Source organism: Perna viridis, chromosome 2 (assembly GCF_037379345.1).
Source record: "Perna viridis isolate PV_CMFRI_1.1 ecotype Kerala chromosome 2, ASM3737934v1, whole genome shotgun sequence".
Classification (NCBI taxonomy): Eukaryota; Metazoa; Mollusca; class Bivalvia; order Mytilida; family Mytilidae; genus Perna; species Perna viridis.
In genome coordinates this window covers 47163807-47183904 of record NC_142446.1, presented here as the reverse complement: position 1 = coordinate 47183904, position 20098 = coordinate 47163807, and the positions used below count along the sequence as shown (strand labels likewise).

General features: G+C 32.5%; 1 protein-coding gene and 1 non-coding gene across 4 annotated transcripts in view; both read right to left on the bottom strand.

The window, feature by feature from the left end:
* Nucleotides 1-1062: 1062 nt before the first annotated feature.
* LOC148625413 (uncharacterized) overlaps nt 1063-20098 on the bottom strand; it is a 41348-nt gene continuing 22312 nt past the window's right edge. For 2 of the 3 annotated variants that reach the window (XM_088568934.1, XM_088568936.1), the window contains 19 exons: nt 19694-19948; nt 18819-18968; nt 17878-17982; nt 16628-16748; nt 16123-16242; nt 15304-15348; nt 14014-14099; nt 12728-12775; nt 11341-11405; nt 10721-10775; nt 9941-10072; nt 9344-9422; nt 8184-8329; nt 7487-7583; nt 6190-6335; nt 5591-5676; nt 4798-4876; nt 4305-4426; nt 1063-3480 (listed from right to left, as the gene is read on the bottom strand). In XM_088568934.1, coding sequence (XP_088425060.1) covers nt 3318-3480; nt 4305-4426; nt 4798-4876; nt 5591-5676; nt 6190-6335; nt 7487-7583; nt 8184-8329; nt 9344-9422; nt 9941-10072; nt 10721-10775; nt 11341-11405; nt 12728-12775; nt 14014-14099; nt 15304-15348; nt 16123-16242; nt 16628-16748; nt 17878-17982; nt 18819-18968; nt 19694-19948 — 2100 coding nt within the window. In that variant the 3' untranslated portion in view covers nt 1063-3317. The remainder of the gene's footprint in view (nt 3481-4304; nt 4427-4797; nt 4877-5590; nt 5677-6189; nt 6336-7486; nt 7584-8183; nt 8330-9343; nt 9423-9940; nt 10073-10720; nt 10776-11340; nt 11406-12727; nt 12776-14013; nt 14100-15303; nt 15349-16122; nt 16243-16627; nt 16749-17877; nt 17983-18818; nt 18969-19693; nt 19949-20098) is intronic. The other variant, XM_088568935.1, reaches the window with a different exon arrangement.
* LOC148625415 (U2 spliceosomal RNA) lies at nt 8670-8862 on the bottom strand. The gene has a single exon (XR_015920466.1). It is a non-coding gene; the product is annotated as a U2 spliceosomal RNA (small nuclear RNA).

The window sequence follows — 20098 nt, the reverse complement described above, 5'->3', positions numbered from 1 at the left end:
CAAAACCATTTCCATTGTACTGTTGTGATTTGCATAAAGAGGTAGGATAAGTATGGAGTGTAGCAGAGGTGTAAAGCTTTGATATTTCGAATATACTCTTTGCACAGGAGATTTGTTTTCTGGGCTAATCACCCACTTCAAACCTGTACTAATACATTTTTAAATACTTAGTAGAATTCAAATCAATCTTTGAGGTTGTATGCCCTGATGATTGATACTATGTAGTACATTGTATAATGTTTATGTGTCACACACTAAAATGGAAAACTAAGGCCAACAATAAATAATTCCTAGGTTCTTGAAGCCTCTCTCTTACCTCGAAAGCCTTAGTGCACATTTTTAGCCACATTAATAACATTTCCCTCATTGTGGCTGTGAATATAATGAGCACCAAGGTCACTTATTTTGGGAAATAAAAATGAAAAAAGGACCTCCTCCTTTTGTTTTTTTTCCATAAAATTTGGCCTGGAAAAAAGCAACTTCTAACCGTAATTGAAGTGCACAAGTCCCTAAACTCCTCTGTAAAACTGGAATCAAAATGATGGTCCAATATGATCAACTACATGCAGTGACTAACAATCCTACAAAATTCAAACAAAATCCATCAAGCTGTATCTGAGGAATTGTGTCCAAAAAGTGTTCCTACAGTGTAGTGTGTACAAATTCAACAAAGTCCCATAACTCCAGTAAAATTTGCTGAATCAAAATAGCAGGTCAATATGATCAACTAAACATGGTGACTAATAAACCTAAGAAAGTCAAACAAAATCTGTCATGTGGTTTTTGAGGAGTTGTTTCCTGAAGTGAGACTATATGGATGGATACTGGTATTCCTATGTCCCATTCCCCAAAGTGGCAGACGGACAAGAAATTTTCATCAAATGGCCTAATGTTAAGATTGACTGCTCAGAAGTCATAATAAACAGGTATTGATTTACAAATATATCAAGGTCACAAGTAGGTGTCTTGTATCTGTTTCACATAAACAACCCTTCAAAACAGCAGAAACTTGGTTGTTTCCTTTCCCAGCCACAAGGCCATACGTAAATAATTTCATTGTCTAATCTGACAGTTTTATTTCATCATAAACTGAAAGAGTATGGTAACAAAATTTTTTAAACACATAACAAGTTACTAGTTAACTTTGCCATCTAAATGCTCCTGGCATAACCTTAACAACGAACTAAATCATGTTTATAGAAATCTTAACAATTCAAATCACTGAAAAACAAAGAATATACAATAAATTCAGGAAATATTGCATGCATTTTTGAGGTATGGTATGAAATGACTTCATAATTAAAGAGCCAAATGGAATTAAATTTGTGAAATAGAAAGAATCTGGTCAACGAAGTGAACAATGGCATAATCATAACCAGTAAGTATATAACAAAAATTACTACAGTAAAATTTAGTTTTGAAAAAGCAGAAAACAAGTCTTAATAATTTAACATTTATGTATCAGTCTTTATAAAAATCAGAAAGGATGTGATTCATGCAAGTCAAAAACCCACTAAATCACTTGTATTTTTAATTCAGAAACAAAGACAACACAATCGATCACTCTAGGTAATTTGGTTGTTGCACATTTATGATGTTATATATATGTAGATTTTGCGTGAAATTTGTACTTAGCAAGATTTATTGTTCTTGATTTGGATAATTTAAGCGAGAGATGATGGTATGGTTTTTATCTAAAATAAAGATCTGTTATACGAAAAGCACCATCTTTAAATGAAAATATAACATGTGCAGACCACCAAAAAAACATTGATCTGTTTTTGTTTTTTTTTTTGCACCACGAATCACCTACTTCTGGCAGTGTTTGAATTTAATATGGAATGGTAATGAAATTTATGAAGTTATAAAAAACACTAACTCATTAAAAAGATACTAATGAAAAAATTTAAATTTAACTAGCGCTAAATGCAATTGCAACTAAAGGAAATGAAAACTGCAAACAAAACCAACACTGTGATTCCATTACACCACCCACTCATCGAGTTGGGGTATAAACAAATTGAAAGCATTCAAAACAAATAATGCCTAAAAATAAGACCTATAAAAACAATAAGAGGCTCCCCGGAGCCTGAATCGCTCACCTTGTTAAATTATTGCCTTTTAATTGCAATAACTCTAACATGGAGTTGTCAGACAATTTTGACTCCATTTGATTCATTGGACACATTTGTAAGCCTTATAATAAGGATCATTTCAGCAATGGAAAACTATTGGCTTAATCTAACAGATTTGGAGATGTATGGAAAAATCTGCTGTCTGACCCCCATTGTTCTATTTTTAGAAATGGCAGACATGTTTTTTCAGCAATCATAAATCGGTCATTTCATTAAGGATACCCTATATAACAAAAATGCCAACTTTCATTGAATTTTGTAGAATAGTTTCTGAGGAGCAGATTTTTTTTAAAGTAATAACATCAAAAACAGCAAAAAACGTCCAAAAAGGGCAGTAACTCCAACATGGGTCAACAAATTTTCACAAAAATCTGACCACTGATAGATCTCATCATGCTGAACACTTTTAATCGTGTCAAAATTTAGCTTAACCAAACGGTTTTGGAGCTAAATGCAAAAACTACTGTCTGACCTCTATATTCTATTTTCAGTAATGGCAGCCATGTTTTTCGATGATCAAAAATCCTCACATCAGTTCTATGTTCAATACCCCAAGGAACATTCAAAGTAAGTTTGGTTTCCATTGGTCAAGTGGTGTCAGAGGAGAAGTGTTGAAAGAAATAACATGAAAAATGGCAAAAAAAACGTTGAAAAAGGGCAACAACTCCAACATGGCTTAATAGATTAAAATGAAAATTTGACTGCAGGTAGATCTCATGCTGAACACTTACTTATACCCCGTGTCAGAATTTGGCTAAACCTAATGGTTTTGGAGATATATGCGAAAAACTACTGTCTGACCCCTATGTTCTACTTTTAGTAATGGCGGCCATGTTTTTGGACGGATCAAAAATCCCCACTTCAGTTCTATGCAGGGTACCCCAAGAAACATTCATATAAGTTTGGTTCCAATAGGTCAAGTAGTTTCAGAGAAGAAGAGTTTTGAAAAATTGTGAACAACGATGACGGACACCAAGTGATGGCAATAGCTCAGATGGCCTTTGGCCAGGTGAGCTAAAAAAAAAAAAAATATAACTATAAAAAGTGTAAATATCTAACAATATCCTCTTTGGATAAAAATGTATTAAAATACTATAAACCTTGATAAAATACTGTTCAGAATGAGATGATCTCGATTAAAAATAAAAATTGCTTCCGTTAAATAATCTCACTTAAACTAACTTAATTGTTTGCTTCCTCCCTCTCCTTTGCTGCAAAAAAATCAGTCAGAATGTGAAGAATGTTTTTGACGACTGGGACACTCCATGCTTTCCCAATCATCTGACGTCTCTTAGTAACAGGGATATTACCAACATCTGTGTAATGATCAGGAAACCCAAACACTCTGTAAGAATATAAAAATGTTATCTCGGTTTCAGTAGAAAACCTTGCAAGATCCTAATTTAATCAAATTAAACTTTTCTACACACTTTAATAAAAAATTATAAATGAAATACCATGTCGTGGGTTGTTTGGCAAGTAAAATTTTGAGATTTTTAAGGCAAAAAGGTTTATGTAAAATTTTGGTGTTTCTAAATTTGACATATGCCAAATGGTGAACCAAGTACTTAAGCCAAGAATAAATATTAAGTGGAATTTATTTTTTTTCATAAAGACTGCTTAAATAAGCCAAAATTAGCACCTTGCAAAACTTATTTGCTATAATGCATTCACTACTGGCTAAAATTATGACTGCTTAACTGCTTAAATATGCCCAAATTAGCACCTTGCAAACTTATCTGCTATAATTTACTCACTGCTGGTTAAAATTATGACTGTAATGACAATGCACAGTCAAAATGTAAGAGACAAAATACATCTACATAAACACTCATTTTGTTTTACTCAGCCATATTTTGACCATCTCAACACTTCAAATGTTCATTAAACATTATTTGTCTAAACAAACAAAAGCAAGCCTTGTCTTTTAAAACATTAAAGCATATCTAGTGTTGACTTGGACATAATTGGTAAAGGGAAAAAAAATTCCCAGGTCCGTGCACTTTTTTAACATGCCTTCAATAGTTAAACTAATAAGATACAGCAAATACCAAGGCTTAGTACTATAAACTGGCAATGGAAATATGTATCTTCAACATTACAAGTTGCAGTTTTTAAAATTTCCAAATATGATTTTTCTTAATTTTATATCATGACTTTACATCCTACCTCTCTAATTCAGAAACCCAGATCATATCATCCTGTCCATTCATTGTAACAGGGAATATTGCATCATTTTTTCCTTGCTTCAGAGAATTCTGTCTTGTTGTTACTGTTCTCAGAACCTTTACCTAAAACATCAAATCAGCATGTTGTTAAGGTGGAACTTTAAAAATAAATACAGGCATTCAAAACTAATTACAAAATAATTTGAACAAAACTTGACAAAGGTTAATTCATTAATTAGTTTTTTTTTCTGTTTTATGTAAAATGATACACTGACAAAGTATCTCACCATCATGTCTTAGTTCACATTACAATCCATCACAGAATATGTATGTGTTACTATAATCAAATTGTTGACAATCAAAATTGTGTGGCTTATTTGCAGCAGATATTAATTCACTTTATTCACAGAATGATTGTACTATAAAGGTGGCAAGAAGGGCCACCTAAGTATGTTCAGTTAACATATCTTACACCATTCAGGGCTTAAACTTACAGTTGCTTTCCTATTACAATTCTGTGATAACACATCATCTAAGTCTGTGGTGGACTTTATATCTGTCAAGTCAGGAGTGCTGAAACAGGAATAAATTAAAAGTTTTTTTGCCTACAAAAATGTATATCTCCCCCCCCTGTTCAAAAGGGTAATTACTCCATAAATATTCAGTGAATCATAAATTCCTGGTAACATGCACAACAACATACCATGTATTCATGGAATTTGGTTCAGTAGTTTCAGAGGAGTTGTGCTTACAGAAGTTTGAGTCAGGGCAAAAACCATGTCCCCACTTTGTTGATGGTTGGGTGGAAAAAAAATAACTGTTTTGCTGTAGTGTGCCAAAGTGTGATAACAGTTTAATGTACTCTGAAGTTGCCAAATGGGAAGGCTGTGTCAAGCAAGTCAGAGTTATAAAGAACAGTGCTCAATGTCTATGCCTGAAATTAATTTTAAAGAAATTTCAATTTCCAACTGGTGTAACTCACACAATGTTAAATGGTCACCCTGACCTTTGAGCTGGTCAGAGTGATTCATATCAGTAACTTTTGATATAAATTTTTGTCAAAATCTATGGTGTTAAATTAGAGGGCCTACAAAATGAAAGGACTGATGGCTGCCCAGCATTTTAAAGTCCTCTGGGCATGTTGCAACAGAGAACAAAATGAAATACAGACAGGTAAAGGAGGCAAAACTCCTCTTTTCAGATAGCATAGATAGTTTAATTATTTTATCATCATGACATTTCAGTAAGAGTGTAGAAATTCCTATAGTGTAACTATAAAATTCTAACCTGTACATTCCAGGAATATTTCCCCAGAAATATCTTGGCCTTGCTTGCGCAGAAAAGTATTTAGCATCCCACAGAGCAGGTTCACACTGAAAAATTATAAAGTGAGTTAAAATTCCACTTAAATCATAAATCAATGTTAAGAAATTTTCTAGTAACAGCACAACTTATAGATATTCAGAAGATAAATATACATCAAACGTGTATCAAAGAAAATTTTTTTCGTGAAAATCTGAGAACTATGAAAATAAAACCAAATAAGATTCCAGATATTTCACAATTATCTCCCATAGACCATATCTATGGATGGGAAAATACAATACCCCTTTTCATAGAGCAAATCATGAAATTTGGCACTCTAAGAAATTACCAACAATACAGTATTACAGTCAGTTTGGTATCTGTTGTGTGACACTAGTAGCAACAGGGAAAAAAAAAAAAAAAAAAAGATTTTAACCCTCCCATCTTGTGTTAGTCACAGAATCAATGGTCTATCTACAACCTCCTGGTCCATAGCTAAAAACACCCTGTCAGCAATATACTTTGTCCAAATAAAAACAAAATACAGAGTTCAATTTTGTTGTTCTACTTATCTCATTTACCTCTAAAAACCTCGAAATAATGTCCTGACATTCTTTTTTCATGGAGGCTACATTTTCATACAACCAAAATACATGGTGACCGTCTGAGAAATTCTGCAGACACTTCAGTACTCGAACAAAGTCAAAGAACAGCATAGCTGTACTACCTGTGAGGTAAAAAAGATCTTTTAAAGCTGCATTAGCTGTCAAATTCGTTCAGTTTTGATTCTACTGAATTTTGCTGCTAAAACGAAGTAAGTTTGTAGTAATGCAATTGAAGCAATAAATGTTGATGATACCTTCAGAATATTGTGGAAACAACATTTTTTTTTTAATCAAAGAAGATTGATAGCTCAGATCTAATTATTTTTCGCCATTACTTCTGAAGATTGCAGACAGGACATTAACCTTGGTTAAAAATACTATAACCTTGGTAAAAAAATAACAACAACGGATACACAGGTAAGCACGTGTCTTGTTAACAATTCATTTCTTCTATTTCTTGATTAGTTTTCAAATAAATGATGACAGTTACTGACGATATTTGTGCCATATTATATCACAATACGTAAATTTTAAAAGGATCCTTGCATTATATTCAAACTTTTGTCTTTTACGGCTTGAATCCGACGGTACTCCTTGCCATTAATTACCATGTTCGCTTTGCAATCAGATTTGTTTTTAAAAAAGAGACCCTTTCAGCACATGCGTGGATTAAGGTCACCAGAAGTCACATGCATACAGATTTACCTAGGTCGATTTTTTGTCTTGGAAGACAATAAATATATAGACACCTATTTCATGTATTTAACACGTTTCATTTGTGGACATTGAATGAAATTATACAGGAAAAGTGCAATTTGGTAGAAATAATTCAAAGTTAAAGTATATTTCAACAGAAACAAAAATTTAAGAAATTGACAGCTAATGCAGCTTTAAATAAACTTAGTATTCATGGAGTATTGGAGAAACTTGACTTACTCTCACTTATTCTGTGACTTTTTTGGTAAATTTATACATACATGTATTGACAATAGATAATCAGTGACATTTTTTAAAATATATTTTCTTCAGATAAGGAAGAGAAAAATTCTTGCAAGAACAGATTTTTTATCATGTTTTGTGGTTATACATGAAAAAAAAGAAAAAAAAGAAAAAAAAAAAAAAAACACATCTTCATTACTACATCTAGAAGATAATCAAGAAATCTTCCCAATATTTTCATTTTTTTAAATGGTTAGTTCATCCAAACATAGTCTCTCACGTTGAATTGTCCTCATTATGCAGCAATGGTTCTTTTATAAACAGCAATACTTACTAAAATCATTGAATCCTTTCCTGACAGGATTGGCAATAGATAAGTCATTACAAGGTGACCCTCCAATCAGTAAATCTATAGGACTTATCTCCTTCAGCTGCAAAAAAATCAGTACATTTTTTTGCCAATATGATGAAAATACCTTTTTAAAAAGAACTATGAAAAGGAAGCTGCAAGACTTTGATATAAACATCAAAACATGGGTCCTTAACTGAATGTCAAGTTTAATTCTAGTTGGTCTATAGTTTTTTCATCTAATAATTTAATTCGGAGTAATCCTGTTGTTTGTCTTCCATATTTACTCCAGACTTTTTCTTCATGCACTTTTAGATTACAATCTTCATGCATAATTTGTTTATTTGTTAATGAGAGAAGTAAGGAAAACTAAGTCTGCAATAATTTTCTAAATCAAGGTCCATAACTCAGCAAATCAACAGAGTAGAACAAAATTCAAGCTTAATCCATAACTTGTCAATGTAAAGAATGTACCAAATAACGATAGCAAATGTGCAAATACCGGTATGACGAAAAAAGTGTGGAAAACAGATTTGCTGGACAGACAGACGGACGGACTGTGTGCAAACCTAGAGTCCTTTTCACCAAAAGCCATTGGTAGGGGACTAAAAAATTGAAAACACCCAGATTTTACTGGAGAGTAAAGGACTTCCTATAAACGATACAGCCAGCACCAACTTACCTTTTCAGAGGTAATCTTAGTAACATCACCAAGAGGTGTTATCATTTCTCCATAATGAAATGATGTTACTAATAAAGATTCTGCATCAATTTCTGATGTATAGTATGCATCTATATCCAACCCTAATAAATCCAATACAACCTTTCCTAGAAAATAAAACAGTACTAATACATACATATATGTATATAGCTTTGACTACAAACTGTCAAACTAAAAAAAAAAAGAAAAAAAAAAAATAATAATTTTTTTTTTTTGAAAATTGAGCAATTAAAATATTAGTTATTAGAATATTGACCTGAAGATTGAAGATAAGTGTTTTTACTGCAATTTTTTTAGTACAAACACTACTAAACTTTATGCTTCTTACTTGTAGCATACAAGTGAACAGATAAACAATCCGCTTCTATAGTAAAGGCAAGTGAATTATGCTCAGTAGAAAGCATTCTATGGGAACTGTATTTTTTATTTGCTTATTACTCCCCTAAGGGGGAGTGGGCCGATCCTGGAGGTACTGCAATACCAGGCCAACCCGTGACGAGAGCGGAGCAAGCCCCTGACTTCTCATCGAGTGCCAAAAATCAGTTTAATATCGAAGTACCCACATGGGGCACGTATCAGATATTAAGCTGATAAGAACAGATACTACACTTTGATCTTAGCCAAAAGGCCGAGAAGCGATACCAGTGAAGTAAAATTTTTCTTAAGTCTACATCTAAAAATAGTCTAGTGGGTAAGGTGTGCAGTTATTACTTGCAAAGCAAATTTAAGTAAATCTTATGGTTAAAGTATATTTTAGTATAAAAACTACAACTAAAAAGTTTTTTGTCACTTATTTAGAAACTTAGATGAAACAATATCTCTCTACACATCAAGCTACTAGATAAACAAAAATCTATAAGGACAACAAACTGTGAAATTACCATGTGGAGTTATCGTAGCTGGTTTTAAACCTACTATTAACATGTTGATCTATTTATAGACTGTATGACTAAACATAGATAATCAATATTTGGTATTCACCTGAGCTAAAAATAGCAACATATCTTAACACTTACAGATAGATGAAATGGACATTTTGATTCAACAGTTCTATGATTTATCATTTAAACACTAGCTAATGATTATTGTCTATCCTCTTCTCTCTTATATAAAAGATGTACCTGTTCCAATTCCATCAAACAGTGATAAAACTCGTATCTTCTTTTTATCTTGCTTAAGCAGGTAATCAAAATTTTGATCCTATAAAACAACATTATCTTTGTAATTCCACCTAATCGAATTATTGGAATTTATGTACAATGGTTTAACATGCACTAAAGACCTCTACAATATTGGCACTGCTTTGAAGATGAATTTTACAGGTAATTTTATGTAACCAAAGTCTAGTCACTGCACTGGTAAATAAACTTGGAAGATGCTAGAACTTAGTATAGGTAGGCCAAGATGAACTAACCACCAAACATACCATAATGGGAGTAATTTTTGTGGTGTGCTAATTTGGGATGATTATTTTAGCAGTTTTTCTTTAAACTCTTTAACATAAATTCCCTAAATATTTACTCTGGACTTAAGTACTTTAAGCAGCACTGAGCATTTACCCCCCCTCCAAAAAAAAAAAGAAGAAAAAATAAAGCCATAATTTACAGCTGCCAAAATAACCCTCCACACAGTAATGCCTAAAACCCATGCAGGTCATTAAAAAAAAATCTATAAAAAATTTCCTAAGAAGTGCTAATGGTTATTTATAGAAGATTTACCTCCACTCTGTAGCCTGAGTCATATAATTTCAGTATATTGTGTTTCCATTCAGTCTTTGGAATGATGTGGCCATGCGTTTCTTCTGAATATGGGCAACACAGAAAACAAATCCAAGGATCTGCTTCCTTTATCTAAATTATTGCCGTATTATTAAGTGTTGAGAAACATATTTTTGTAGCTAAAAACATGTAAGCAGTAATTTGAAAAAAAAATACATAGTTGATTCTGCATCTTGAAAAAAAAAATTAATTCCTTCATTGCCTGTGTATATAAAGTGTAGGTTTTTGTAAGAATCAGGCAAAATGGGAAAAATCTGAAACATGCATATCACAGCCCCACCAATCTGACAATATAATTTCATTCAAGAATGCTTCCTTTTTATTTGAAAAGACTATTATCTGATCTGTGCATCACAGGATTTGCTCAGATTTTTTTTCAATAGAATGTTAGAATAATGAGGGTTGACAAGAGTTATCTGCCCTCGAAATGCTAATTTTTCAGTGCATTTCAATGAAAATATAAATCAATTTACAAAAATGATATGGATAATCTTGTCTGTTTTTTTCTTTATTCCAATGGTGCAAATATAGTCAAATTAAACTTCCAAAATGATGTTTTTTTTTCATTCCATGTTTAACCTACTGTCTGATTCTTACACTTTAAAATTTGGTAAATGTAGCAGCAAATCAATGATAAACTTTTTTTTTTCTCTTTTTTTTTTTTTTTTTTTTTTTTTAGGTCAAAGACGAAATAAAATCCTTATTGATAATGCTACATACCTTCTCAAGTCGTTCTTCATCAAGGAATAACTTGACGCATTCATAGCAAAACACACTAAAAGTATAAATGTGTCATAGACAGAAATGGCTGGATTGCAGTTTACAGGAAGTAGAAGTGCAACAGACATGAAATCACATCCCACAATATGGGACCTCATACTGAAGTTTCATACCAAAATATCTAGTGCCTGTGATTTATAGTTGCTGAGAAAAATGTTACAAAAATATTTTCCCCGCCAACCTGCCTGACCAACATTCAGAGTTCTATAAGCCAATTTGCTTTAGTGCAACCAGGCAAAAAAATCAACATTTATCAAACTTAATGATACATAGGAGTACATGAATAGCATCATTCCCTTAATTGTATAAAATTAATCTCTTTGACCTCAAAACTTAGTATGATGTAATGTCCTAGCTTTCCTTACAGAAGAAAGTTTTTCTCAAAATTCACTCAAGATGTTTAATGATGTTACAATATGATGGATAATAGACATCCCCTCTGCAATCCATTAGCAATGTGATAAAGAGTTAAAGAAACTTGATCCTTCAAAAAAAAAATTGGCAAAACTAGGAATATGCATTTCATCCTTCTGTTTTATGTTTTCTAACTAGAGCCTTACCTGTTACAGTTAGAATTTTCACAGACAAACATTTTACCACCATTAGAACAAATCACACAGAACATCTGAAAACAACAAAATAAAAGCATCATTATTACTTTTTTTTATTATTAAAGTATTCAAGACGTTTTTTTTTTTTAAGTATTAATTTGATTTTTAAACATAAGATTGCTTAGTGTAGCCATATGTCCCCTGTCACCTCCAAAAATGTTCATGTGCGAAGTCCCATATCTCCTGTAAAATTATCCAATCAAAATAGCAGTGCAAAATGATCTACAAATGGTGACAGACAATCCTACAAAATTAGAACAAATTATACTTTTTGACTGCAAAAACATGTCTCCCCCTTTAAGCAATCTGAACACTTGTAGTATCCACCAAGTCAATGGAACAGCTTCATAAAATTCTGTTGAGAGGCTGCAGTGAAGTTGCACTGACAAGGTAATTTATGAGGATTTTTGACATATTTCCAAGTTCAAAGGTCATAACTCCTGTAGAAATAAGGGGATCAAAATTTCCTGGTAATGTGCACAACTGCATAAGATGTTCTTGCTACATACCAAGTTTCATAAAATTCGGTTCAGTAATTTCAGGTGAGTTGAATCGACAATGTAATTTATGAGGATTTACGGCAAAATGTCTAAGTTGAAAGGGGTATAACTCATACAACAATAGCAGGATCAAAATTTCCTGGTAAAATGTACAATTACATATGACAATCGTGCTCCATACCAAGTTTCATAAAAATCTGTACGGTAGTTTGAGAGGAGTAGTGCTGACAAAGTTTGTGACAGACAGACGGACAAACCAAATACAATGTCTCCCCACCAAAGTTGGGGGAGACATAACTCTATTAAGCTGTTTCTGAGGAGTTGCACCCACTAAGAATTCCTATAGTGTAGCATGTACAAATTCAACTAAGTCCCAAACTCCAACAAAATTTGTGGAATCATGATGTCGGTGCAATATGATCAATTACATATGGTGACTAATTTTGAAAAATCCTACGAAATTTAAACAAAATCTGTTGAGCGGCATCTGAGTTGCATCTACAAGTTGACAGATGTTCCATTTTGCATAGGGCAGGGGACAATAAATAAATCCTTATTATTGGCGCAAGTAGAGTGTTCTAGGATTCTGCATTCCCATAACCAGGAGCAAGTAATTTGGTGTGGGAAAGTTGTCATTATTATTTCATTATTTCTGTAGCAAGTATAACATTTGAATTAAATGCTGAAAAAAAAATTGATAAATTTGGATAGCTTACTTGAATTTGAGAAAGTTGATGTTCATTTGGAGTTTTCAATTAGAAACTATGTTTGAAGAAGAAAATCTCAGATCACTGCAGTAAAAGCAGCTTAAATATCATAAAAACAATGTAACTTACCCCAGTACCATCCTCACCCACAGCAAAGAATGATTCAGTCAATTCTTGCTGTAACAAAAATCAATTCATTTTTATTTCATATTTTGTCTCATGCTATATGCATTTTGCCTCACATATCATAAGTTTTAGAGTCACATAATTTAAACAAATACCAGTCTTAAAATTTTAACTTTGTTTAGTCACAAGTGCTATAGATATCTAATTACATGTCTTGCATGTTCAGTTTTTTTTCAGAGATAAATTTTAAGGACATCGGCTAGCTCTTCAGAAAAGATTTCTATCTAAACTGTTAAAAGACAGAATGAGTGGTATCCACTGAAAAAGTTTCAAATTTCTACCACTTAAGGAGATAGACCTAGGGTAAGGGATATATCTTTTGAAATAAGTAATATGTTTGTATCATATTCAATTTCACCAATGCCTATCAAGCAATATGAAACAGAATGAAATCAATCCAAGCTACTCTGATGCTTACATGAGATTGATGTAAAATGATGAATACAAGCACTCCAGTGATTTGTAAGAGTTGTGTCCCTTACCCTAGGTCTACCTCCTTAAGATGTCAACCCTACTCACAACAAAATTAAAATTGGTAAGCAGATGAAAAATATGAAAGTTTTAACTAAAGTCAAACCTCAGTAGCTCGAATTTATTGGGTGTTCGAGAAATTGAAGTTCAATCAGAGTTAGTCTTCATTGTTAGAAATTGCTTACTTCCTACGAAGTTTTGTGAGCTAGTGGATCTTTTTCAATCGTTTCGGAAGATTATGTTGACTTGTGAACATTAAAAATGCTGTGTTTGCTTTTAAAAACGTTCAGAGTTCGATTTCATTGGTCAATAATTTGTTTTCCGTTGATTTTCTTTGATGCTTTCATCATGCCAACTTTGGAACATTCTCGAACTTCAATCAGCACTATGTGAAGATCAAAACTACTTAATTAGTGATGACTTGAATATTACCTGTAATTAACTAACATGACAATGATAAATGATAGGGTTTCAGTTTTTCACACCTTTAATTACCCAAGCTGACAATATGGCTGACGAGTTCGAGTCAGTGAGGGTTATTCTCTAAGATTTATTACCGAACAGACCGACTAGTCGGTATATGAGTGTTTGAGAAATCCAAGGTTATTTATATTGATTATATAGGAGAAAATCTTGGTACTTGTGTTTGAGAAATCTCGGGTGTTTAAGCCATCCGAGTTCGAGCGAGTGAAGTTCTACTGTATTACTGAAACATCATTAAACCATGTCAATATGACTTCTATTAAATAAACACAAACCTTACATTCTTTACACAGCCCTCCATGAACCAAAGGATGCTGAAATACTACTTCTTGTTCACTGTCATTGCAAGATATACATATGTCTGAAAAAATCAACAGTACAGACTATTAAGTCATTTCAAATTGATATACTACATATTGATAAAATACAATAAATGTAAGTTCCACAATATTCAAACATATTTTATAGACAAGGATTTTATTATATATGTAATAGGAGAGCATGATTTGCCTCACAAAATTGTACCTCAACCACTGAGGATTGAACCCTAGACTGCTTGGGGGCAAGCCAGTGACAAAGTGATTCGCCTAAATAATACATCCTTTAGCCAAGTAAATTAAGTAGCTATTTAAATCTAACTAAATCTTAAGCTGTCCTGCCACACATACTACCATAAGGTCATATAATGAAAAATTCATCAAATTATTCACCCCTATCATATACATTTTGTAAGTAATTTTATATGAAATTCAGGTCATTGGAATCTAGAAAGAAATTTCATACAAACTAGTGTAAGTTCAAAATGAAGCTCCAGTTTTACTTGGTTTCAAGTGTTCTTGCCTGTGTATCACATCTTTGACAAGTAAAGATACTAAGCCCTTCAACATTGCTTACTTTAAAGAAAAATAATCTAATAGTATTAGAGAATTATCATTACTCTGTAGGTCATGGAAAAAAAAGCCATGTTCCTGCTACCAGCAAGAAAAAAAAATAGGGTAGGCAGGTAGGAAAATTATTTAATTTTTCAAAAACAATATTGAGTTAATGGGGAAATGATCTAGACTTTAATGGTGCTTGAACCCAAATGGCCATAAAATGTTTAGGGTAGGGACAAAAAACTAGGATAGGTTGGGTAGCAGGTTTTACCTTATCTAAATATTTAACATTCTTTTATTTCACCATGTTACAGGTCAGATTTCTCTTTGTTGAAGATTTTAAACTTCACCATGGCACGAAGTTGCACACACTGTGCTAAATGTACCTCTACTTGTTCCATAGAGTCTCACAAAACAGAAGGTTGATATTTGAAGGCAACCGAAGTGTTTAACAACATATATGTCATCTATCTAAAGCCACATACAAAATTTGAAATTAACCTATTGAATAGCAATCGAGACAATTTATAATGAGATTTGGATGGACAGACAAGGTGATTCCAATATACCACGCACCACTCACTGAGTGGGGGTTAAATTTATCATCATCACACACTTAACACCCATTTCCATCTACTAGCCATCAAAGGAAACAGAAGTTACATAGATAATTATGATAACATTATATACCTTCAAGTTCTTTTTCTCTTTCTTTAACTTTATCAAGGGCATCACCTAGTAAGTAGAATAGTAATTAATTACAGATAACAGAAACAATGAACTTAAGGTTCATCTAAGAATCATGGAAAAAAAATATGAGGAAAAGACGAGAAGATGGAAATCTTCACAAAACATTTGTACAGAGTTATCTCCCCTTTCAATGTTTGGTGGAAATGTGAAATGCTTATTTTTTAAGTGTTCACAAGTTAGATTTAATTAGACTTTTTTCAAATTTATGTAAAATTCTCCTTACATCCCATATATACATAGTTGTCTCCCCTTTCCAATGTTACAATTTCCAATTTGGAAATTTGAAATCATTCAAATGCTTATTTTGAGGTTTCCACAAGTCAGATTTTTTAAAAGACTTTTTTCTGTGTATATTTAGGCATACTGCTATAGATAATCTTAACCATAAATGGACATTAACTGTTGAGGCATAACAAAATTATATTGTGATATGCTGTAATAATTTCTTAAGCTTATTCTTTGCTTTTAAGTGGTGATGAATTCCCTACACGACCCCATACCAGATTCTATATATATATATATATATAAAAAAAGAAATTAAATGAACAGCTGTTTCCTCCTATATTTATAAGGAAAAGGACAAGAAAATCATTCATATTAGTCCTCATCATCACAGTACAAACATTGCTATATTACAAAATCCTTTTCCAAAAATGTCAACGAAAAAGTTATATTAGTACACACTGAAGGGCCTCTGAAAAAAGATATGCCTCTATCCACAAAAAAATATTCAAAATTTCTGAAAAAGTTTAAGAGTACCATGGTCACTTTTCTTCAGCTGATTTTCATCCTCCTCATTGTTGTCACTATCCATATTCTTCCTCACGTCATACCTCAATTGACTGATGAATTCCAAGACAAGGTCAGGTAGAGGCTTGTCTACAAATTCAGATACAGGGTTTTCACTTCATTCCATTTCAGCAGGCTCAAATAGAATTTGAAGAGGCCAAAAAAAGTTGGGGGGGGGAGGAGGAGGGTGGGGGTGGTGTTTTAAGTACTCTTTACAATGTACTGTTAACTAATTAACTTTTGTGATTACTTTTTTTCATTATACAATGTAAATCCATACAAATTTAATCTCATGACTGCAACTCTCTAAAACACGTCTCTAATTATAAATATATGTATTTATGGCCCTTTGCCATATCGTCTTACTTGAGAAATAAAGTTTGTTTACAGTAAGTCGAAATTTAACTTCCAGTATCGGACATATTTCCATGGAGTTTTTCTCCCAACAGTGTAGATAGACTGCAATGTGTTTTACCTTTAGAGGGAGAAAAAGTACTTTTGTCTATCAAACATGAATTTTCATCCACAAATCCATTTTTGGCCCACATGTCTAGCTGCGACGAATCACATTTGAAGCAACATCTTTCAGCACACACCTATAAAGGAATAAATGTGAATTATTCTCTTTGTGGATTTTTTTTTTTTTTTATACTTTCTGAGCAACTACTTCGGCACACTGAAATCTTTGTATACAAAGTATGCATTTTCACACAGAATTAAGAACTAGAACATAGAGCAGACTCACAAAAAATAAGTTCACTTCTAATTTAAAAAAAAAATTGGGCATTAATAAAACATAAAGTGATAACCCACATTTCAGATTTTGGTGAAAAATAAACTCAATCTGTACTTTAAAATACTAAACAACTGTAAAGCTAAAAAAAAAATTAATTGATCTGTTCTCAAAAGTTATCATCCGGAAACAGTCGTGAAACAAAAATAGACTCACAGACATGCACTAGTTCAGGGGGTATCTGTGGCAGGTATTAAAACAACTATGAATATATTTTTCTAGCAAACAACTGACAGCATTTATCCGTCTTTACTTACATCAACATATGATATTTAACCATAGCATACAGTTTAAATCTATGAACAGTTTAGCAGAATTTGTTCTAACACGATGCATGAAGAGATGGATAGACACGACTTAGCTTAAGAGAGAATAAAGTGATTTAGTAATACTTTATCTTGATGTTCTATGGGATACAGGAAAAGTATTATAAACCAACATTTAGGAGTGCAACAATATATACCGTACCATGATATATCACAGTACTTTGCACAATGTTATGATACAAAATACAAGGCTGCTTACTATACTGACTTTTTTGGATGGAGAATGTAGAAAAATGACTATTTATTCAAACATTGATACATCTTTAAATTTTGGAAAAAAAACCCTTGTTTTTTTGCTATGTGCAAAACTTGTGTTCTGTGTTATTTACTTTTATTATATTCCTCAATCGAAAAAATGGAAACCTGCACAGATTAAGAGACTATTTCTTCATAATAGGTATCGTAATACAAATTGTAACTTGTCCACAATATTGCAATACCTATCATTTGTGGTTCAGGTGTATCCTAGCAGCCCTACCTTTCACAAGAAAGAAAAAATTGAGAAAACAAAGTTGGTACAACTAGATCTATTCATTATGAGATACATTTTAAGCAGTATTTAGTCATGGAAATAAATAGTAGAAAAGTTGTTTTACAGAATAATACCTGTACTGCCTCCCTCAGTGCTTGTTGGAATAACACACCAATATTTCTACAACCATATAACCTGCTGTAGTTGGATACAAATGGTACTGTCTTCTCTCTTGATAACTACGAAAATAATTATTTTTATATTTTAAGTCATTGTTAATTCCTTGTATAAAGCATGTTGATGAAAACCATAATAAGCCACAAATTGGTGATAACTATAGATATTTAATAAGAATAATCAGTTTAGATTAAATTACGAAATTGTAAATTCAGGGCCTTCAACTGAAAATCTATGTAATTTACATGAAACAATAATTTCAAATTTTGTATTCTTGATAACTATCAGTGTACATAATTATCACCCATGTAAGTAAAGTTGACATACTATATTTTTTTTAACCTAGTCCTTACGGTATTCAGATCTGTATTTAGGAGAAAATCATACATACTTCTAACAGTTAAATCAATCAAAACATGAAGCAGCATGTGTTGTCATGTTAGGCAAAACCCCACTTAGATCAGACAGTACCCTAAACAGCTACCAACGTTTAGGCAAACCCCCAGTTATACAGGAATTTGAAATCAGACAGAACCCACAACAGCTAACAACGTATGCTGTATCAGCATAATGCCAAATATTAAATTTGAAATCAACCATCCATTGGAAAATGAGATAATTAAAACGAAATTCAGACAGATGGACAGATAAGGTGATACCACCAACTCAATGTTTTTCTTTTTCTCTTGCAAGGCACCATCTACATAATTTTCCTCCCAAGGTGCAACCACCAAATGACCTGAAATCAGTTATATGGTCTGAAACTGTCTCTTAATCAGAAATAAAAGCAAATTTTGTTGGCTTTTGACATGCATGAGTAACCTCCTGTCTGATGAATAAGACCACTTTAAAGAGAATCTGTAGTTGACATGAGCTAATGTAATATGAACTAAATTACCTCAGAAATTTTATGATCCCCAAACCATAACAGCCATGATTTTCCTGGGTCTGCTTGTTTCTTCAGTACCATATAGCCTTCTACTACTATAGCCGGCCACCACCTCTGCCTTCCAAGCTTTCCCCATACCACTTCTCCAAGGTTTGGGTCCTTTACAGAGGAGAAAGAAGTTAAAAGCTTGTGTTGTAATATAAACTTTAGTCACCACCTTTTCTATTTAAAATCATTAAATACAATACAGTTACCCTCTTCTCCTTTGGAGTGGGGGTATAATGAAACACCTCATGAACTTAAATATTTTAGTTTGAGGATTAAACCACAGATCAGGCCAACGTTAAAGAAAAAATAATAAAATCCTAGGTTCTCAATCTATCCAGACCCAATTAAGGTTTTTCTTAAAAACTGACAGTATTTAATAAAAATGATAAAAAGTAAAAGAAAAAAACCAAGAAATTTTATACACGGCTGGATGATAATCTAGAATTTTTTTTTATTGTGACATTATACCTATGCTTCTAAAAGATTATCTATAAGGAGCTAACAACTCTGTTTTCAGAAAAGAAGAAATCCACAAATAAAAACAGTACATAATGAAACTTCCTTAAGGCCTAATAGGTTTTACTCAAGAATTCTTTCAACTTTCCTGTATTTATTTCCTGCTACCCTTCCAACCCATTTCTTTGTGCTTACCCAAAACATTTTATGGCCATTTTAGCTCAAGCACAGTTAAAGTCTGATATTTTCCATGAACTCCATGTAAAATGTTGGAAAATAAAATTACTTCCCTATCTTCCTACCCTATTTTTTTTCTTGCTGGTAGCAGGAAACAAGAATAAAATATGTTTTGGCCTTATCAATTTGAATGTTTAACATACATTGCATGACCTATGGTCTATATTTATTTCCAAAGTAGGGTCAATAACCATTTTATCTTTCTCTTCTCTGAGGTTTCTAGGCCTTCCTCGTCCTTGCCCTATATTTCTCTCATTGTTTGCCACCTCATTATTACAATTGCTCTTATCAGAGTCTTTGACCTTTGCCTTCTGTGGTGCTAGATTGACCTGGAATAGTTCGGTTTTTCTTGGCTTTTGTCTCAATGATTCTTCCCATCCTGCTGACCCTCTTTTATCCTACAATAGATATGTCCATGTTCTTTACATGATCATTTGAGAATCAAAATTTGTAAATAACAAAATAGAATAACTTATGTCAAGGAGCCATGAAAACCAATGTTTCTGATTCAGTGATTTCAAAGCAGAATTAAAAAAAAGAAATTTGCC